Raw genomic sequence first — 22,399 nt, 5'->3', positions numbered from 1 at the left:
TATTAAGGGATGTGCCATAAATCTCCAGATTAATTTGCTGGAATTTTAATGTTGCCTGATGCCCAAGGCTATGAATTATAACACACTAAAAAGCCAATATGAAAACATTAAAAGCATTGTCCTAAAAAACAAAAACACCACTTACGAACTAATGTTATGTTAAATGTATCCACCTTGTGAAAGTGATAGAAAGCAGGGTTTAAGTGCAAGTAATAATGAACAAACAAACAAACAAGCACTTCAAATTGCAAACATTAATGTGGTGATACTGCATTTGCATATGTAAAACACCAACTGGTGCTATTTAATCTGTTTATATTGCAGTAATTCTTAGTGATAATCTGGCCAATACATTTTATATTAAAGTTCAGACAAGTACATATTGTGATTGACTGATTGTGGAACATTACCTAATCAGAACAAGCTGGTTGCATAGCTTGATAATCTAGAACACACTAGATAATCTAGAACACACTGTAAACATGTAACATCTGATAATAACAATAATTTCAAGACCTGCTTTTTTCCAGTGGGGGGAACGAGGGTTTACTCCTACAAGCTTTACTGCAACTTATTGCCCATGAAAAAGAGAAGGAAAGAAAGTGTTTGTGTGAGTGAGAATGAATCTAGTAAGGAATCTAAATTTTAAAAAAACGTTCCAGTAGCACCTTAGAGACCAAGTAAGTTGTCGACAAACTTAGTTGGTCTCTACGGTGCTACCGGAAGTAATTTTTTAATTTTGTTTTGACTACGGCAGACCAACACGGCTACCTACTTGTAACTAGTAAGGAATCTGCACACCTTTTCACCATCACTGGGCCTGTGAGGGATTTTGCAACTGACTAAAATCACTCAGAGTCAGTCAGTGAATGTTAAACTGGGCTTGTTAAACTGTAGGAATTTTGTTTTGTTTTACAGCTTTTGCTTTTTATATTGATGCTTTTATTGAAAGTCACCTTAATCTTAAACCAAGAAGGAGTGCTAACACAAACAATGCCGTAGCTAGATAAATAAATGGAGCACACTCGTTTGTTTACTTTTTCTCACACACCTTCCAAAAGAGACACTAACCCTGAAGAAGTGTGCATGCACACGAAAGCTCATACCAAAATAAAAACTTAGTTGGTCTTTAAGGTGCTACTGAAGGAATTTTTTTTATTTTACTTCGATCCAGACCAACACGGCTACCTACCTGTAACCTGGTAGGCAGTGTATAAAAAAGAGCAACTGAAGCCTTGCAAGTCCTGCTGTTTGGAACTTTAACACACCAACGCACATACAGAGAGAGATTCAAGGCAGATCAAATTTCCAAAGTTGATCAAATAAACATTCAACTCAGCAACATGAATCCATGACCACAAGAAAACTCAGTTCTGATGTCAGAAATAGAAATTAGGAAGCCAGAATTTTATGGTCAGTGTATAGAAATATTTTCTTAAATAGTAGGCTGGGATCTACCAGTGGGCCTTGTGCCAGAGCCTGCCAGGTTCCTCCTCATCTGCTTGTTGTCCTTAAGCTTTTTTGTTGGACTAATGCCAGTACCAAGCAACTCCTTGGCATGCAGAGTGAAGACGGCCAAGAAACAGAGGGATTCGTGGGGGGGGGGAGGGGAAGAGGATGGAAGATATATGTTCCTCCTCTAAGGGCTGGAGAAGGTATTGAAGATAATACAATAAATAAACTGATAATAGAAAGGAAGGGGATTGAAGGAGAGCTATCATAGGAGGAAGAAGTGAATGTAAAATGACCAGGGAAGAGCAATGAAAGAAATTTGCCATTTGGGACAAAATAAGGTATACGTTGAATGTGAGAAGGAAATTACAGGAGATTGGTAAAAATACTTTGAAAGGGATGTGGGGTTGGGAAGGAAAATACCAACAAAAATGCCTTCTCCATTTATGAGTCTGTGGATTCTACCTAAAATGAGTAGAGGCAAAATTCTCATCTCAGCCTTCCTGACTTGAGGAAATGGACAGGTACTTATTTCTCAATAAATATGTATAAATTGCACAGATAATTTAACTATGCCCAGACACTAGACCATCTAACTGTGGCTTTGGCAATAAGACCAATACATTACAAACCACAGCAAAACTACTGTTGTCCTGTGAAAGCTAGTATCTAAATAGCACCTTAAACCTAGGTTATGGGCGCAACAATGGAATGTCTGGGCACACTTTTTATAGCAAGAATACAAAGCTGCCCACCCCCGTAGTATTCTTAAGAGGATCTCTTCTCCAGACTTCAGAGAGTAGCTGGAAATGGAGAGGCAGAAAAGGGTCCTCATTTCCTTCCACTGTGCAGTTTTAATCTGAAATCTTAGGCGTAGTGCTGTGCCCAGAGCTCAGAAACTGCTCGCGCTAATGAAATTCCCTGTCGCAAAATGCGCCTAGAACAATGGGAGTTTTGAACACTGGCAGTGGGTTGTTGTCCAGAAAAGTTTATTCAATAATAAGTGTGTATGTCTTTAACATGCCACAAAAATGTTGTTTTTGCTGCAGGAAACTATTACAGCTATGCCTCTAGAAATTGTTAAAGTTTCTCTGTTCTCTTTTTTTACACCCTCTTTCCGTTTCCTGTGTCTGTGTAACAACTTCAGCATATTATCATCTGTGGGTGCTTCAAGACCGGGCAGCTCCTAGAAGCGAACCAAAGATTGGTATTCTGTTGTAAACTACATGTTGAATTTCAATTGACTTCCTACACTCTGGGGCAGTGTAGCACTTTTTAAGTGTACATATCTTGCTATGCTTCATCCATACTTAAAGCATAACAGTCAAGAGAAGAGGGAACATGCCATGTTTAAAACCATTTCTTAATTTGTGCTCAACTATTTTTTAAATGTCAGTTCCACTGTGCAATTTAAAACCAACAGATTTTACATTTGAGCGAGAACACTTTCAATTAAAAATATTTAATGGCAAGACCCACACAAACTAAAAGATTGGTTAAGCATGCAACTAAAATGACACTGGCAAGAAAACCATGAGGGAAGGTGTGTGGAGGTACAGTACATAGCAATTCACATAATGCAGCTCTCCGAAAGAAAGAAAAATGCGCAAGCACTGGGCACAGTTCCACTTACATTTATCAAATCTGATAGAGGTGTTTATCTTCTATAAAGACTGTAGACTTAAAGGTAGACTTAAGGTTTTTCTGTCCAACAAAAAAACAACTGCCTTGGCTCTCACTCATGGGTGCAGTACTCAGACCTTTGGCCTAGTTATTACCATAGGTTTTATCCAAAATTCACTACACAGTCTAAATATCAATCCGGTAACAAGGTGCACACTTAGCAGATTAATACTAAGCTCGAAGTGCATGGCTTGGTGTTAAGGTAAGACATTATCCCAACACTTAACACACACGCTGAGCTCCCTTCTTGAAAAGCAGGCAGTGTCTTACATGCAGATCCTGAGCCACAGGACTGGGCAAGCAGGCAGGCACCTGAGTTGGCAGAGTTTGTTCACACCACCACAGCCAGCAGCACTGTGTCCTTGAAGATGGAGGCAAGGTTGATAGTGCCAGTTCACTGTTCAACCTAGGCTCAGGTGCCTACATGGGATGGGAAGTGCTCTGCTAGCAGTAGGTGAGACAGGGGCTAATTTGGAGCCTCCACAGTTGGCACCTGGGATGACCAATGTCTCTGGGGTGGGGTTTTCTCCTGACAACCTGCTCAGCCCCTCCCCAGGATCACTTCCCAAGCACTCCTCTGATTCCTCCTCTCCTTCAGGCCAGCCCTGCCAAGAAGTCCTCCCAGGAGTCACGGCACACGCAGCCCAGTATGCACTAAATAAAAAACTTAGGCAACTTTTAGACTTCATGAACATGTAGACTTCATGTGCAGAAATAGGTTATTTGCCTAATAGGTCATTTCCTAATCTCATTATATGTTGTTTGCCTCTATAGCAATAGATAAAAGCACAGCAAGTCTCACTTTTGCTTTCATCATAAGGTACAGTATGCCAAGCTAAAAATGTAAAGCAAGTCTGACTGAAAGCAAATTTGACTGTGGCTTTCCCAGAAAGCAAATTATCAGTGTACAATTAGAATGCATTATTGTTGTGATATTCCTAAGAATAACACTTGCATAAACCATCATAGGAGGGAAATTAATGTCTACTAAAAGTATTGCTTACATGAAAGAAGGAGAAAAATTTCTGAATCATCCTATATTTATTTTAATATACATACATACATACATACATAATTTTATTTGTATGCTGCATTTCCATAATTCAAACCATGCTCAATGCAGCTTACAACATGTAAAAATACATAATTCTAAATGTTACAAAAGTAATCACAAACAATAAATAAAACATCAAAAAATACACAACCAAATTGAAATTTCCATATAAATCATAAGATTTTTTAAAGAAACTAAACAATATCAATAATGGCAACAAACCCCCTCCCCAGACAATAAAACTCCCTAAACAATATCAAACCCAAGAGTCTGGATATACCAAGCACATAAAAATAAAATAAGGCAAGTATTATTTAGGATTTAAGACTTCCAGCTTGAAGTCATGGCAATTACCCTGTTGTATTAACACCTACAATGAGAGACACATAAGACAACTAAATTCATAAAATGGAAAATAAACTTGACATTATTTTCTTTAAGCAACAGAACTTTGACTCTGAAGCAAGTCAGCAACAATATATTTAATTTAATTAACTGATTTAATTCATACACACATAAATTAATAATTTTTATTTAAACATAAGGAATTATAAAAGTTCTACAACAGATACAAAAAAGAACAAGTAAGCTCATCAATTATTATTCTGTTACAAATGGAGGGGAGAGAAGTAAATGACACATCAACTACTCTGCAAGAAGGCAGAATAAAAAGGAACCATAAACCATAATAAGGTTCAAGAAGATAATAGTAGTACAGTACTAGAACCTTTTTTTCTTTTAGAAAAAATATTTTTACCATTAAGTCAATTATATCAATTTCATCTTTTACGCAAGTGTATTTAAGACAGCTCAAAATCTTTAAAAAATGTTTTTAAACAGTGCAATCACATCCCATACAAGGGATCTTTTCCAGAGGCAGCGTATATATGCATAATCGCATGCAACCCATAGCTGCTGGTAGGCAAGAGAGGGAACCTTTGCCTGGAGGACTTCTGGTGAGTCTGATGCCTTTTCTCACTCCTCCATACATGATACCAGCACTGAGAGGGCCGTAGCAGATTGTTTTCCTTCTTCTCCAAGGTATCACAGCAAGAAGGAGAGAGCAGGGAGTGGAAACAAGCCTCCCTTAGTTCCAAGACAAGAGGGGAAGCAGTGGAGGCAGGCAGAAGAAGAAGCCCCATTCTGTTCTCTTCAACGGCAGAAGGGAGGAGAGGCAGACACAGTTCCATTTCAGAGGCATTCCAGCCTTTTTCTTGAAATGTAAGATGAGAAAAAGGTGTGTTTCCCAGCACGTCCAATGTGTCTTCCCTCACCATCAAATCATCACCAGAAATAGCCTATTCCCTGGATAACAGTTGCCATGTCAGGTGGTGTGGCTTCCAAGCATGCTGGAATCTCATTAAACAGAAGCATACTGTGTTGCTTACTTATGTTAATCATTGGGAGCTGTCTGTCCTGCAGGCAGATTTTTTGAGCCCTTCACTCCATTTGTGGCATGCAACAATGAATGGCATTTTATGGATTAAGCTCAGAAATGGACCTCGATAGGAAAAAACATATGAGGTGATATCCACTGTAGACCCAATGGAAATCAATTTCCTTGATTACGGTGGGTCTCCTCCCAAGTATGACTGTTGTTGGGTATCTCCCTTGGTGACTTTATGTATAAAATATCACTCCTTTCATGCAAATTTACTAGCTAATAATAGGCAGTCATAGTTGACTAAGAATGAGGGGGGGGAGAGAGATGATGAAAGCTTGAAATGAAGATAAGCGTATCTGTGTCTCTCTCTTCTCCTGAGATTTCAATTTAAGATTAAACACACAAATTCCGATAATCCAGCTTTATTGTATTCTGCCTTTGGAGCTTTGCTAAAGCAGTGTGCTAAATATAAGCAGTATACAGCTGTCCTGAACTTGAAGCAAAAATATGGATAGCAGAGTTTTACAGAGGTAAGGTTTCCAACTGCCACCTTAGCACTCAGAAAATTAAATACAGGAGTCTTTAAAAAGAATGAATTTAGGGAATTCTCTTCCCCCATCACCAATAAAATCGCATCTTTAAACTGCTGATCCAAACGGGATGACAGCTCAATTTATTCTGAAGTGGAAGGAGACAGTAGTACTTTTTCTCCCCCCCCCCATGAATTTAAGAATAGTCAGTAATCCCAATGTTTGTAGAATGGTTGGTATTGGTGTTCCAAATATTATCAAACCTCCTTAACTTGTGCATTTTATACCCTAACATAAGGTTATTCAATGAAATGAGTGGTCCGCCTAGAACCATTGTTATTTCAAACCATGGTTTTGAATAATGTTTAAATTTCTTTAGTTTCTCTTGGTTTGCCATAATGCACAAATTGGGGACCCTGTGGTTAGCATTAACCAGGACTGACTTGGGAATGGAATAGTGTGAAAGCCTGTGGCGCATTCTCGGTCCTTCAAACTATTGTTTGGCATATTGGGATCATGATGCTCAATTGAGTCTTAAACCAGGCTCAGTCAGAAAACAAGGTTTCCTGCTTTTCAAACAAGACACAGAAAGACCTGAGATCATGTGCTTCTTCCTCACCTTCAGCATAGCAGCAAGAGATTGGAAGTTTCCATTTCTAATACTGTACAGCTTTCTGTTCTGTCTTAACTCAGGGCTGTTGTTTGTTTAAACCAGTGTTTCCTAAACTTGGGTCTCCAGCTGTTTTTGGTCTACAACCCCCATCTCCCTAGCTAGCAAGACCAGTGGTTAGGGATGATGGGAATTGTAGTTTGAAAACAGCTGGAGACCCAACCCAAGTTTGGGAAACACCTGCTGAAACCCTCATTAGGAAAAACAAACCAGGATGAGAATTGAGAGTTTGGTATTTGGTGGTAGGAAACTTTCTATGGAGATTCAGTCCCTCCTCTTGGTGTGTTGTGCTCATATGCTGTGGTGGTGGTAGGAATCCCCAGTTATTTATTTACTTAGTAAATCTAAACCCACAAAGTAGAAAAACTAAGCAGCCTACTTGGTAAAATAATTACTTTTATTTCAGGTACTGGAAAAAATAAAATAAAAACACACACTTAGAATAACAGAATCATATTTGGAAGGGACCCCCCCCCCAAGGGTCACCTGACCCCCTGTGATGCAGGAATCTCAACTAAAGCATCCAGGACAGGTGGCCATCCAACCTCTGCTTAATAACCTCCAATGAAGGAGAGTCCACAACCTTCAGAGGGAGTCCGTTCCACTACTGAACAGTTCTTACTGTCAGAAAGTTCTTCCTGATGTTTAGTAGGAATCTCCTTTTTTGTAATTTGAAGTCACTGGTTCATGTCCTACTCTCCAGAGCAGGAGAAAACAAGCTTGCTCCATCTTCCATGTGACAGTCATTTAGATATTTGAAGATATTAGATATTTGAAGATGGCTATAATATCTCCTCTGGGTCTCCTCTTTACCAGACTAAACATACCCAGCTCCTTCAACCGTTCCTCATAAGACTTGGTTTCCAGACCCTTGATCATCTTAGTTGCCCTTCTCTGCATGCGTTCCAGCTTGTCAACATCCTTCTAAAATTGTAGTGGCCATAACTGGACACAGTATTCCAGATGTGGTCTGACCAAGGCAGAATAGAGTGGTATTACTTCTCTTGCACTGGACACCATACTTCTGTTGATGCAGCCTAGAATAGAATTAGCACTTGCATTATATGTACCTAGTTATCAAATAGGAAGGGCCACAGGTTTGTATTGTATTCTTAAAGCATGCAACTAAAAACAACAATACTCACTTACAATTCTCTTTCCCCCTTTTCATCCTAATGTACTGGTAACACTAATGTCTCACAACAAATGAAACTGATCTGTAGAAAACGTAACTTGAAAAGAGACATTGCACATACTTTTGTAAACCAGGAAATCTTTAATAAAAATATATTTAAAAACAAACAAACAATACTCTAGCATTAGGCATCATCTAGCTACCTTGCATAAAAATAGCAGCAACAAGTAAGAAAAAGAATTTGCAGCCATAATCCCAACAAGCTTTGAGAATTGTAAAATTTAATACCTAATGACTGTTTCTCAATTAAAGACACTAAAAGAGAAGAATCCTACTAAAATTCTTATTCTAGCCATAAACTCAGTTGCTTCAAGGCTACTGAAAACACTGAAGTTATTTTCAAGTTCCTAAATGTATCTGTTCTTGGGATAAGAATGTAGCTAGAAGGATACAAGTGACTCACAACATTCCCCCAAGGAAAATACAGCATCTTTGTGTGTTTGCTGCTTGACAATGGAAAGATCCAAATGCTTTGAAAATGGGGGTATGTTGGTGGAACAGCATGCTGATCACCCTGTTGATATGCTGCTGTTACTGACATCTCTAAGACACCCATGGGAATTCTCCAATTCAGACGACTATATTCACATTACACATTACTGTTTATGAAATTAGTTTTCTCTTTTAATCAAAACCTTCATTGTTATTGTTCTCTAAGCAGGTCATTAATGAGCTCTGCAAAGTAGAAAGGGGTGGAATTGTAAATGGCATGCACTTTATATTGGCTCCATGTTCTGCTCAATGCTACGAATGCAAAATTTGAAGTTGGGGTACAATTCTCAAAGTGGACACTAGTTTAACACCACCAGGAATCAGTGCACTGCTGAATTACCTCTGGTTGAACACAGGTACCTATTCCGGCGTATAAGACGACTGGGCATATAAGATGACCCCCAACTTTTCCAGTTAAAATAAAGAGTTTGGGATATACTTGCCATATAAGAAATACGACCTGGCGTATAAGACGACCCCCGACTTTTGAGAAGATTTTCTTGGGTTAAAAAATAGTCTTATACGCAGGAATATACAGTACTTTAGAGAACAGACCGTAAAAACAGGACAAACCATACTAGAAAAGAGAATACAGTTTCAAAGTACAGCAGACGTGCTACGCTTGAGCTGAGGGTGGTGTGGTAGGGGACACACATGGGTCAACTGAATAGATCATGTTACAGCCATCACAACAGAAATAAATTTCCCAGCAGAATGTATGCACTGGTCTTGGACAGAAAGATGTGTGTATGTGTGTGTGAAGGGATGGTGATGCTTTGGAAATTGGTGCTGGAGAAGACATCTGAGAGAATGTTGTTAAGCAGGCAAGTAATCAACTATTTGAACTCCATAGCATAGCAGTAACCAAATTACAAAGTGATGCCACAAATAAAGTCATTCTGCCAGCAGTCACACATGGAAGATCTACTGTATTTGGGACAGGGTCCTAGAACTCTGCTAAGAGGCAGGTGAACTGAAGGACAAGGACAGGGCTTTGCACAGCAAGTTACATTTGCACTCGAACTTGGCTTCTAAACTATGGTTAGTGCAAACCATAGGCTGTCATGGTATCTGAAACAACCCTGTTGAGAAGTTACTGGGCTTAACTGAGGACTACTTGCCAGGAATACTAGCTAATATTTTAATCTTCTTTCTTTAGGTTTAAATCTCCTAAATTTAATTTATTTATATCAGTTATGAAAAAAATACTTGTCTGATAGCTGAATTTTAGGCATTAGTAGGAAGTAATCCTCCTCCAAACACATCTATTTAGCCATTATTGTTTGCAAGGCCTGTTTCATCTACTTTTACTCTACAATTGTCGATTCATTTGCTCAATTTACTCTGTATATGAAAATAAGATATATTGTTCACTCACTGAATCAGAGGATATATTGTGCACTCCCGAAAACATTGTGGCAAACGATAGGAAACATGAAAGAAAGTGGTGGGAAATCTAACAGCTGTAACTTAGATCTCCTACTGATGCTAATTCACTCACTAAAAAGCACAACTTAAAAAAAGAACTTATGGCTAGAGGCCTAGCTGATTAGATGTAGGGAACAACTGTGATCACATGGAACTAAGCAATTAGGTCAAAGCTTGCTCTTTAAATTGAGACAGATGAAGGTCAAGGAATGCATGAATGGAGACAAAAGATGATTTATTCTGTCCTCAGAAGTTTTACAAGACTTCCAGCAAATCATAATCAGAACTTTTGAAACTTTATGTAAGTAACAGATACAGTTTTGTCCTAGAACATATAAAATACATTTAAGATTCCCCAGTAAGCCAGGAACTGACAAACCAGGACTCATGCAGTCATATGCCAATCCCTCATAGCCAATGTTTTCTTAACATGGATGCATTATGTTTTTTAAGTGGATATTAAAATCAAAGAAAGAAATTTCCAGAGTGCATATATGGTTGATGTGCTCATTTTTCTAGCTACTGGATGATGATGATGATGGTAATAATTTATCAATAAGGCTTACTTCCAGGTAAGCAGGGTTAGAACTGCAGCCTTAGAGACTAGATAAGGATGCTCTGAGACATGATGCAGAATGCATCCATTGGTCCATTCACAGGTGGATTCATCAAACCCTGCCTATTATGGAGTACAATATGATTTCTTTCAGCCACAGCAAGCAGAGGAGGTGGGTGAGGGATAAGATGAAGGAACACAGGCTGTGCCTCTGATCAAAGAATCCATGGGGTTCCTACACATCACCATTTCAGTACAAGGCCATGGGACGAGGGTAAGAAGCATGCTATAATGGGGTCAGAACAGCATACCTAAAAAGATTGATGCAGGATCTTGATGCAGATGGTTTTGAGGACCTGTGAATCATGCACATTTGTGAGGGATAGCAAATTCATGGGGATTATAAGGTTATTTTAAAAAATTATTAGAGTTTCACAACATGAAGAATAAGAAGAGTTTGGATTTGATATCCTGCTTTTTCACTACTTGAAGGAGTCTCAAAGCGGCTAACAGTCTCCTTTCCCTTCCGCCCCCACAACAAACACTCTGTAAGGTAAGTGAGGCTAAAGAGACTCAGAGAAGTGTGACGAGCCCAAGGTCACCCAGCAGCTGTATGTGGAGGAGCGGGGAAGTGAACCCGGTTCACCAGATGTTGAGCCCAAACACGAATATAACAAACAAAACTAAGAAAACACAGCCAGTTAGACAATCTAAATGGCAATAAAAGGGAGTTAAATAGTGGGAGGGGTGGAACATTGTGCCAACATAACTGAGTCCCTCTAAAAGGAGTTTTGAGATCTCAAAGGTACCAGTCCCCTTTCCACCTTACTAAGAGAACAGAAAAGAAGGGGAACTAAATAGATGCAAAACTCTTATGGTTTCAGAGCTCTCAAGCACTTAACTGCACACTTCAGTCATAAATACTGTCTTGAGAACTAGCATTGGGACAAGGTTCATATTTTCTTTGTGGCGCTGCCAATACAAATGAAAACACACATACAGACAAGTGGATCGTTTCTTTCCCCCACCCCCAAACCTTCCATAGAGGACAATCAGAACAAATGCCACAACATTCCCAAGGCAACTCTAACTAATAATACTTGTTTCAGGAGATGCTACAGCTTTAAAGTGACTCTCTCTGAAAGCAAGAGACAAGCACAGCAAGATTAATTCCTCTAGTAAATGCCAAGTAATACTGTTATGGTTAAAAGGGGTTTGGTTTTTTTTTTGCTACACAACTATTTTTTCAACAACATATAATGGTTAGGTCCCATTTATTAACACATGCAGTAGTAAAGGTAAAAGGTAAAGGGACCCCTGACCATTAGGTCCAGTCGTGATCGACTCTAGGGTTGCGACGCTCACCTCGCGTTACTGGCCGAGGGAGCCGGCGTACAGCTTCCAGGTCATGTGGCCAGCATGACAAAGGCGAACCAGAGTAGCACATGGAAATGCCATTTACCTTCCTGCTGTAGCGGTACCTATTTATCTACTTGCACTTTGAGGTGCTTTCGAACTGCTAGGTTGGCAGGAGCTGGGACCGAGCAACGGGAGCTCACCCCGTTGCGGGGATTTGAACCGCCGACCTTCTGATTGGCAAGCCCTAGGCTCTGTGGTTTAACATGTAGTAGTGGTATGAATAAATTATCAGTTGGAAAAGGCCAAGAGACTGACCCTGTCCATGCATTTATACTATTCAAACATATTACTGCTGTGGCAGGTGCATGTAAGCCAGGCTTTATGCACTATGAATTTTTAATGTGATAAAACCTAATTTTTGAAATCCAGGTCACTTTATTTTAGACAAACAGGGCACATAATAGTCCTTTCAGCAACCTGGTGTTTAGTCACAGTGTTTCTGCCTGGCAGTTTGGCAGACCCTCTACCTGCCATTAACTTTCAGGTGTCACAGTAAACCATAGTTATTTACTGTGCAGGACCTAGTCATGTCCACTACCGCCTTGCTAGTGCCGGGGAGAAAGAAACCATGGCCTTTGGCTTAGTATTAGATTGTAACCAGGGTTTGTTTCTATAGATTGTTTTGTTCATACAAGCTACGATTAGGAATCCAAGAAAAGCCTAGGCTATACCTTGTGACTTTTTTCTGAGTGAAACAAACCAAACTCTTTGTCTTGGACACAACACTAAACTGAGAATTCTGATCCGATTCCTCCTAGAACAATAAATCTTTAACTATAGTTTATTATGATGTTCATGACTGTTGCCATTGTCTCCTTCCTAATGAGTCCCAAAAGGGAACGTCGTATAAAGAAATTTAGCACCAGAACTAGCACACTGTACAGGTGTATCAATGAAATCTATCCTTGCTGAACAGGTAACAATATTAAGAAATCAAGTGGAAATGTGGATGGGCTCCTAAATGGCTTTAAAAGAGGATTGGACAAATTCATAAAGGATAAGGCGATCCACAGCTACTACCCACAGTTGCTATGGTCTACCTCCACTGTTGGAGGCAATTTGCCTCTAAGTAACACAAGTCGAGAGAGAGTCACTGCACTTGGGTCCTGCTTATGAGCTTTCCACATATAAGTGGTTGGCCACTGCAAGAACAGAATGCTAGACTAGACAATGCTTCTTATGCTAACTCAGCCTCCAACATATGAAGGGCTGCAAGAACTGTGATGTGATGGAAGTAGTGTTCTCCCTGGCACCACCCCATGAGATGTTAATCAGGGGGATGGGGATTGATAAAAATGCCTGAGTAGTTTCTGGGCTCAGCTACAAGTCCCAATCAAACAGTAATTCTACAACTGCAATGCACAGGTGCAACATCTACCCCCGCCCCAGTATAACTCCCACTCCCACACTTAGTATGACTAACAAAACCCTATACACGAGTGCTCAGAAGCAAGTCCTGCATGTTCCATAGGATTTACTCCAAGGAAAACACATGCATGATTGCAACTTTGATTTCAGTGTGCTGCACAGCTTCATTGCAATTCCCTAAATACTCTGTAAGGCAAGGCAGCTCATTGTTCATCTGGAGAGTAGAAGAGTGGGAATGAAGGTTAAAATAAATGGCTTTGAGTGTGTCAATCAAGCTGAAAAGCAGCCTTTTTCTTGATGATTTAACATCACTGATTTAAAAATCAATCCACCCAACCTAAAGCCTGTTTTTAAATCATTTTTCTCAGCCAACTGCTGAAACTGGAAGCCAGCCCAACTTTTGGTGGTGAGGCAGAAGAGTTGTAGGGGAGGATTGCCAGACATGGAAGCGTTTGAAGCAGCCTTCTCTCCTGCATGCCCACTGCTTCTTTCCTACAAATGCCATCTCTGCCGTCCACACCCCCCCCCCCCGGCATTGTGTCTTGGCAAACAAAGAACTGGAAACACAAGTTTGCCAAGATAATGTTAAGGTTTTTAAAGCAAGAATGTATTTTAATTACTGACAGTTATAGACACAGTTTAGTCTACTGTTTCAAAAAATCTATACAGTATAGCAAATAGTATGGAACTGAGATGGGGAGAGACGTTTAATTTTCATGTGGCCTCTAGAAATTTAATTCCTCCCCTTACTTTAGTCCCAGGTCCAGTACTGTATTAATTGTCCTTTTATGTTCCAAGTAATATGGGCAGAGCACAGGGCACTGTGATAAAAGGCAGGTAAAATAGCATCAGAGAAGTAACCTCAAAGGGCAGGCAATACAGAAATTTGGGCTGAGTGTTGCTGGGGTAGCAGAAATTCAAGATATGGGTTGTCCACAGCTGTAAATCAACTGAGATATGAATTATCATTATAATTTGACTTGCATTTAAAAACAGAACTGCTGTAAAAGCTTTTCTAATATGTTTGATGCTCACTGGAAGGACAGATCGTGAAGCTGAGGCTCCAATACTTTGGCCACCTCATGAGAAGAGAAGAATCCTTGGAAAATACCTTGATGTTGGGAAAGATGGAGGGCACTAGGAGAAGGGGACGACAGAGGATGAGATGGTTGGACAGTGTTCTCGAAACTACAAACATGAGTTTGACCAAACTGCGGGAGGCAGTGGAAGACAGGAGTGCATGGCGTGCTATGGTCCATGGGGTCACGAAGAGTCGGACATGACTAAACGACTAAACAACAACAACATGTTTGATGGGGGCGGAGCACAAGAAATTGTGCCTAAGTGTGGTTGAAATGTTATATTCAAACAGATTCAAAGATTTACAAATCTGTATCTAACAGGTGTTCTCCATGGCAATAGCCAAGCTCTCATCCCCTAAAGTAGATATAAGAGGACATTACTAGGGGAAGGGTCATTGCACAACTCTGTCACCTAGCTAGTCTGCATAGTATATTCCTTCTTCTTTTTTTGGAAGGCATCTCCAAGCATATTAGAATGGATCTGCATGCATCAGGCTGTGGGACTGCAATTTCACCAAGCATTTAGCTTAATATAAGCACTTCAAACACAATCTTATTTCATAAGCCTCTTATTTACCACTCACTGTATTAAAACACACAGAACAGACGAAGCCAAGAGCCAACTGAAAGGTGCACTGCTATGAGTGCTTATTCCAACAAAGTTGAAAGTTCCATGGTTACTTACTCTATACTGTACAACATACCAAAGTAGGACTCAAATAGTTGTAGCTACTAAGTATTTGCTCTGTGAGATAACATCCAATTCCTGGATAGGGACTCGAATATGGGTGTACATTCCATCAAAGATAAGATTTTTTTTAAAGTGCTAACAACTTTCAACTAGACACTTCAATGAAATCATTGGGAGTTTCTGAACTCTTTCTGGACTAAAGTATACTCTTTTTTTTCTGGTGGTACTTAAAAGTATGCAGCACTGGCACCTTTTTTTCTAGAAAAAAAGCACTGGTGATGCCTAATAAAGTAAATAAAATGCCTAGGTAGGTGTGGGAGGGCACGATCCAAAGGCATCCCAGTTGCTGACTTGCACCACCAGCTCCAGCAAAGCAAAGGCACCTTCCGAAGTACGGAGGGGAAAGAATCGGAGGTCTGCCTTGGTAGGAACTCAGCAACCCAGGCCAAGAAGTGGGGGAAGCAGCTCAGACCCAAGAAGCAGCTCTCACTTCATCTCCCTCCCCTGCCTCTTGTGTTTGTGAGGCAATGTTGCAAGAGACTCTTCCTCAGGCTTCCAGAGAGGCAGAGCGGAGAGGGAAGGTTTCTTTTGGGGAGGGGGGAAGCCAAGAGGAAAAACTGGTAATGAAGTGCAATTGGGATGGAATAGTAATGGGAGATGTTAAACCAAACAAAGGTCAATCTATTTAGGGGCAGGATCCTGCCATCTGCCTTCTGCAAAATGGATACAACTGTGCTCAGTGGGTAGTGGGTTTGAGTCCCATGTTGGGTTTAAGATTCCTGCACAGCAGGGGGCTGAACTAAATGATCCTCATGGTCACTTTCAACTCTACAATTCTGTGATTCTGTAAACTTTCTAGCACCTAATTTAAGCTGTTGTGGGGGCAAGGCATTGGAGTTCAGGCCCCACCTCTGCCTTGTATTCCGTCTGCCTCCTTAAGTTACTTATGTACATTTAGCTGAACACAGTGTATGCAGCAAATACCAGTAAAATACCTCTGAAAAACTGTCAAACAAGGGTCATTGGCAACTGTGTTCCCATTTGCCTGCAGCAACTGTATTCAGAGATTGAGAGAAGCAATCTGTGCATTAAATGTGCAGTTGTATGAGACTTGTCTGTATGCATGAGAGGCAGCAAGAGCATAGCTGCCAAGTTATCCCCTTTTTTTAAGGGATTTTCCCTTATGCTGAATAGGCTTCCTCGCGAGAAAAGGGAAAACTTGGCAGCTATGAGCAAGAGAGGCAAAGCTGCATGAATTGCTGTGGGTCAGGCTTGCTCCAGTTCCACAATACGAACATTTTTATAGATGCCTTCCACACATTTAGCTCATTTAACATATCATGAGCGACTTGACCAGCACTCTTGCAATTTCACTCAACTTTTTTTGTTTTTTAATGTGTGTTTTTCCCTAGATCCAGGGCAGGTCTTTGTAAAACTAAGCCACCTTCATGAGGATTAAGTGTTTTGACTGTTTTGATCAGGAGCAGTAAAAAAAGTTTCAGAAGAATGCAGCACTGTGGCAACCGCATACACAAAGTCCTTGAAACAACAAAGTATAATAAAAGAACTGCAGAATTGTTTATTTAAAATGCACAGCCACACTGCTTGCAACCACAAGAGGACTAAACAGAAACAGGCTTATATTTGTTTGCATTTCATAATCATTTCCACTGAAATCTGCTTTGGTCTTCTGAAATTGCATGGTGAGCCGATTGCTTAAAACATCTGTTTAAAAGATAAGCAAGGGAGTACTTATCATAGTTTTAAGTTTGGTATTTTAATGGAGATAATGTGACTAGTGAATATTTCACATTCCAATCTCAAATATTTTTAACCAGGCGTCTCATTGATTTGGATAGAACTACTCTCAAGGTGACAAATATAATGCCTGATTCATAGTTACTGCTGCCCACATGGGAAAACATTTGGGTAATTACTTGAGTACAGCTCCACAAAGCAAGGCATTTGTGTGAAGTGGCTTCCAGTTCATATGGCAAGTACTCAGGGCACTCTGTCTCACTGGTTTAAAACAGGTAATTATGTTGCAGCCTTTGCCTATTTGGCTATAGGATCTAATTTCCTATTGCTCTGTTTATTGATTTAAAAAAAGAGATAGGGTACCTACTTCTCAGTCACAAACATCCTTAGTTAAAGGATCTCACATACCTTTGAGGTCTTCTGCTAGTCAGAATAGACTACACTGGATCAGATGGTTCAGTGATTTGATTCAGTATAGAGCTGCAACTTAATCCCTTAATTAAAATAATCCAGTTCAGAGAGCTTTCTAAAACAGCACACAAATGAACATGCTAGATTCATTTGCAACTTATTTGCTATATTGTACTACGTATTTTCTCCATGGTGCATTATTATTTTGCTTTGGTGGCACCCAGTGTTTGAAATTCCCCAAGCACCAGGCGTGTTTTGCTACTGGTGCGGGTCCAATTACGACTACGTGGAGATTGCTGGGTGCCAGGTTGGCCAGCTGACTCGTGTGTGGCAAAAGATGTGCTTCTTGTGCTTCCATGTGAATCAGGGGCCCCTGACCCAGAACATAACCTCCATACAAATCGGGGGTTGCCTGCATTCAGAAACATACTTCCTCCACCTGCAGAGGCACAACATTGCTATAATGGCTAGTAGCCCCTGAAAGTTTTGTCCTCTATGTATTTGTCCAAGCTTCATTTACAGGCATCCAAGTTGATGGCCATCACCACCTCCCACAGCAGCGGAGCTTCAGAGTTTAACTATGCACTGTACTTTCCTTTATCTGTCCTGAACCTTCCAAAATTGGATGTCAATGGGTTCCAGTGTTATGAGAGAGGGAGAAAAACTTTTCTGTCCACTTTCTCCATGCAATGCATAATTTTATATGCTTCTATCATGCCACCTCTAATTCGCCTTTTCTCTACATTAAAAAGTCCCAAATGCTGTGACATTGCACATGCTACAATCGTCCCAATTAGTTCTGATCGGTATTCTATTGAAGGATGCATTTTTTTATTCACTTACTGGGAACAAGTCCCACTGAGCTCAGTGGGGTTTACTTCCAAGCAGACATGCATAGGCTTGCACTGTTAGTAACTACCTGTTAAGATGGTACTTGGGAATCATCAGTACTGATGTAATCTGCACAAAAAGAAGCACTGCCCTTTGTAAAATGGGAGAACATCCATGTTTAAATTTAAGCTGAATTATGGGAGCACTACTTTTGTTTTCCCATCAGCCACTGTATGATGATTGCCAGAAATAAATTTAAAGGTCACTGAATTAAAAGTGATCAACTGTTTTACTGTACATTTTAGGGAGAAACGGATTCCCCCATAACATGTCAAAGTACAGAATTTAGCTTTTATACACTAAATAGTGCACATTCAATTCACAATAATTGAAGGGACACTGTTCCCCATCTCCCCTCCCCCTCAAAAAACAGAGTTTACAGCATTGAAATAAAAGGCTGCAGCATCAGATTTCTATTTTTGTATAATAATTTTGTATGACACACACATCACTGGTAAAAGTAAATTCATTTAAGCAAGCACAAAAATCAAGATGGAAGCCATCACTAATGCTTTTCCCCCAAGCGTGAGAGCCCCTTCATCCACAGGGCAGGCTCACAGTATAGACTTTGGTCAAGCCACTAGCTCAGTTTAGATGTAATGCCAAACAAGAGTTTGGTAAATAGGAGCATCTCTATAGGTTTATATGCATATTCTCTCTTTGCATGCAAGTTACCTCTATCCACGCACTACGGTTTTGCTAATCATAGCTTGCCCTGATGTCCAAATTGGTACACCATGATTAGTGCTAAATCTCTAAACTATTGTTTGCAGACCCACTCCAAATCATGGTATGGAGGTCAGTGGCTCAACTTAATCTTCCCCACAGAGTTGTTGTGATGGTAGGGAAGAATAATAAAACACTTAGGGTGAAATTTAACTTAACACTATGGTGAATCTTCTATCTGTGCAAGTGTATCAGCTTGCTAGAGGGAACCCTCCCATTCCCACTTTGGCAGTTCACCCAACCATTTTGGGGGTTCAGGGGGAAAGCCTTATTGTGCAACCCTTGTGCACAGCCTCCGCTTACAGAGTTCGTTAGGTAAATCCCACCCTTAGTGTACTGCAGAGTACTATAAAGCACCCATAGTTCACCTAGTTTTTAAATTTAAATATTAGCAATACCTTAAAAAATAAAATGCAAGCAGCAAACACAACACACAGTAAAAAGCACACACTTCATTTAGCAATTAAGCTAGGAGATTTAAAACCAAAAGCAAACTATAATCTCTAGTCAATGGTCCGGGTTTTCCATCACAAAGCTGTGACACAGACACAGCATTCTGTAGTATTCAACTAACAAGCTTTATGGAGACCGTGTTAAATCTACACTGCTTAATGACTATAAATCTCTTGATCTGACATTTGACTGGAATGGAATAACTGAACTCTGATACATTGAAACCGATCAATCTCCACTGGATTGAAAACAAATGCTAGAAATTATCTGTATTCAGGCACCCTCATACAGTACTTAAAGAACCAAGGTGAAGCTGGAGAAATTATTAATATTGCATGCTAGTATTTATATCGCAAACTGGTTTGCATTCTTCCACATACACTAATAATTCACTACTGTTATCATCAGAACTTAGTGTGCATACCAAACCCACCCACCTATGCAAACCACTTTTGCAATCAGCATAAAAATAGACATACAAGTATCAACTGTAATGTTTCAATCCTCCAGCGTTACATACAGAAGAAAATCGCTTTAGCTTGGAATCACCTTTCTATGCATATATGTATGCAAGGAGACATCTCTCTATGAAACACTAATAGCGATGCCAAGTGTAACACATTTTGCTTCTGGCTTACATATTAACTCTTATAAGGCATACAGACTCTGAAATATACCACAGAACATTCCTTAATCTGAGGCATATAAGCAGCTCACTGGGGTGCATTAGCAGCAAATGAATTTACACCCCCATCCAACACAGTCTGCTCATTTTCCCTGCTCTCTCCAACAGCACCGCTGGATTCTCTTCCTCCCCACCCCACTGCTATCTGGCCCTTACTGTGGACAATCTTACTGATACAGGCCCACACCTCGCATGCACTTTTCCTTCCAACAAGTACAGTACCTTCCAAGTTCCTCCCCGATTTCATAGTGATCATCCAGGTTCTCTTGCCTGAAGACAGTCATGATAGCTGCCACTCTTCAGAAAGGAAAACAACACTCTCGGCCGTCGCTGTCTTTCAACTCATCACATCCCTGGTAAAATCCTCCAGCATTTTGCGGTTGCAATCCCTGAAGAAACAGATGTGGAGACGGGGAAGGGGAAAGGCAGTTGTTTAATTAAAACGCATGCGATTGCAAGAGGGGTGTGGTTATCTGCACACTGCAACATGCACCCAACCCGCACCGGTTAACGCCAAATGTGCCCAGCAGCAGCAGTGGACACCCCGGTTTCAGAATCGCCGTGCAGATCAGCTCGCGCGCGGCCTTGGGCTGCTTAACTTTGCTCTCCAAGAACCTCTGGGACTGCGCTGCCGATTCGCCTCGCGGCAAATGGAAGGCGCCGTTCCTTCCCCGGCCTCCCGTCCATAGATAGGAGATGGGCTCTCCCTCGTCTCCCCCTTCCTCCAAAGCTGCAAAATGGGAAACGCGCCGGTCTGAGGGGGGGGGGGGAGGAGAACCAAGGCTCGTTTCCCGGATCGAGGCCCTCCACGGGCGAGAGAGCAAAGGGCAGCCCCGCCAACAGCGCCCAAGCGCGCCTCACCTTTCGCTCGCCGAGAAAGCCGCAGCAGCGCCGCGAGCCACCATTTCCACCTCAGGAAGGCGCCTCCGAGCCGCCCGGGCGCCACATTCCTCAGCGACTCCCCCTCCGTTACCCGGTCAACTAGGACGTGCTACCGGGAGGAGCCGCCGCCGCCGCTACTACTACACGGCTTAAAAGGCGCCTGCCTCAGAGGAGACCAAATCCATCTCGGGAGGCAGCGAGCGCCGGCCTCCCCAGGTTGCTTCCAGGGGCGTGGGGACCCTTCCTCCTCTCGCTTTCTCCTTCCCCTCGTCGGTGCTCGCACGAGGCCTCCTCTCTCCCACACGCAGCCCTCCCCCAGCGGCGCCGGAGAAGGAGGGAAGCGGCCAGCAGCTCGGCTAAACTAACCGAGGGGAGGGAGCGGCACTGGAAGGGAGGGAGAAAGGGAAGGAAGCCCTCCGCCTCGCCGCGCTCTGCTGTGGTGGTGGCGGCGGCGGCGGCTGCAGCTGCAGGGGGAGGAGCGCGCGCCCAGGAGTTCTCCTTTTGCGCAGCGAACCTCTTCCCGGGTTGGGGCAGCCAGAGAGAGAGAGAGAGAGAGAACCCGCCTCCTCCTCCTCCTCTCTTTCTCTCGCGCTGGCGACTCACCGGCCGCACTAGCTGCAGGCGGCGACAATCAGCCCCTGCCAACGTCCTCGCTCCCGGGAGCCGAGCAAGGCAGGAGAAGGACTCCAGCGAGCGGCCAATGGGAAGGCAGCTGCACGCGGCGCACCCCTTCCTTCTCCTCTCCTGACCTGCGCTCGGCAGCGGAGAAGGGGCGGGGAGCGGGGAGCCCGGCGCGCCGGACGCACGCGCGCAACGCGGCCGTACAGGTGTCAAGAGCTGCCGGCGCGGCGCGCTTCGGCCGCCCGAGGATTCGCCTAGGTTTGCCCAGCAGGGAGGAGGCGCTTATGCACGCTTCCGCACCTGCGGTGCCCTTTGGCAACCCGCAGTGGCTTTGAAGGCCAGGCAGCTCGGTGCAATGGCTCTGCTTGGGATTAATCGACGGCGAGAGAGCAAAGTGCTAAAGCGGGGTCATATTGTGACTTCAGGCATACAAGAGCTGGAGCCTGTTGTTGAAAAGAGGCTCCGAATCGTAGCCCTCTCTGCAGCTTGCCGTTTCGAGTTATGCTCTCTGGCCTAATAAGCAAGATAAGCTTTGACAGAGATAAGGCCCATATTAAAATGGATTGTCTTGTAGCTGCATCAGGTTAAGAAACATGAAACTTACTGAAACATATAAGGTGAACAGCAGCAAAACTGGAACAACAACTCATAGTTTTATTGTTTACTTTCATCTAAGTCTGTGGTGGGGACTGGACGGATACAGCTTGCAGGGCAGAAAGTTTTGTAATGTGTGTGGTAGATGAGCCTTTCCGAAAGTGTGACTGATTCCAGAAGGCCTAAAATGATTTAAAACTGGCTGAGATAATGTGTGTTGGGGAAGATGGCAGAAGGTGCTAGTTTAAGTTTACTACTGTGCAAGGGACTAATATTTATAGACTTTAAGATTTACAGCAACACCTACAAAACCAAATTAAAATAGCTTACTGTCAATTTCCCCATCCTTCTGTCAGTTTATCTGTAATCACAAC

General features: G+C 41.9%; 1 protein-coding gene across 2 annotated transcripts in view; it reads right to left on the bottom strand.

The window, feature by feature from the left end:
* Positions 1 to 21,538, bottom strand: part of DAPK1 (death associated protein kinase 1) — a 75,248-nt gene extending 53,710 nt beyond the window's left edge. The window contains exons 1-2 of one of the 2 annotated variants that reach the window (XM_060280100.2): positions 21,414 to 21,538; positions 20,151 to 20,317 (exon numbers count right to left, since the gene is read on the bottom strand). In XM_060280100.2, coding sequence (XP_060136083.1) covers positions 20,151 to 20,212 — 62 coding nt within the window. In that variant the 5' untranslated portion in view covers positions 20,213 to 20,317; positions 21,414 to 21,538. Of the gene's footprint in view, positions 1 to 20,150; positions 20,318 to 20,789 lie in introns of both variants that reach the window. The other variant, XM_035099579.3, reaches the window with a different exon arrangement.
* Between the last annotated feature and the right edge of the window lie 861 nt (positions 21,539 to 22,399).

The sequence above is a fragment of the Zootoca vivipara genome, chromosome 10 (assembly GCF_965207765.1).
Source record: "Zootoca vivipara chromosome 10, rZooViv2.hap1.1, whole genome shotgun sequence".
Classification (NCBI taxonomy): domain Eukaryota; kingdom Metazoa; phylum Chordata; class Lepidosauria; order Squamata; family Lacertidae; genus Zootoca; species Zootoca vivipara.
Note: the sequence above shows the minus strand (reverse complement) of the source record. Positions and strands in the feature narration are given on the sequence as shown.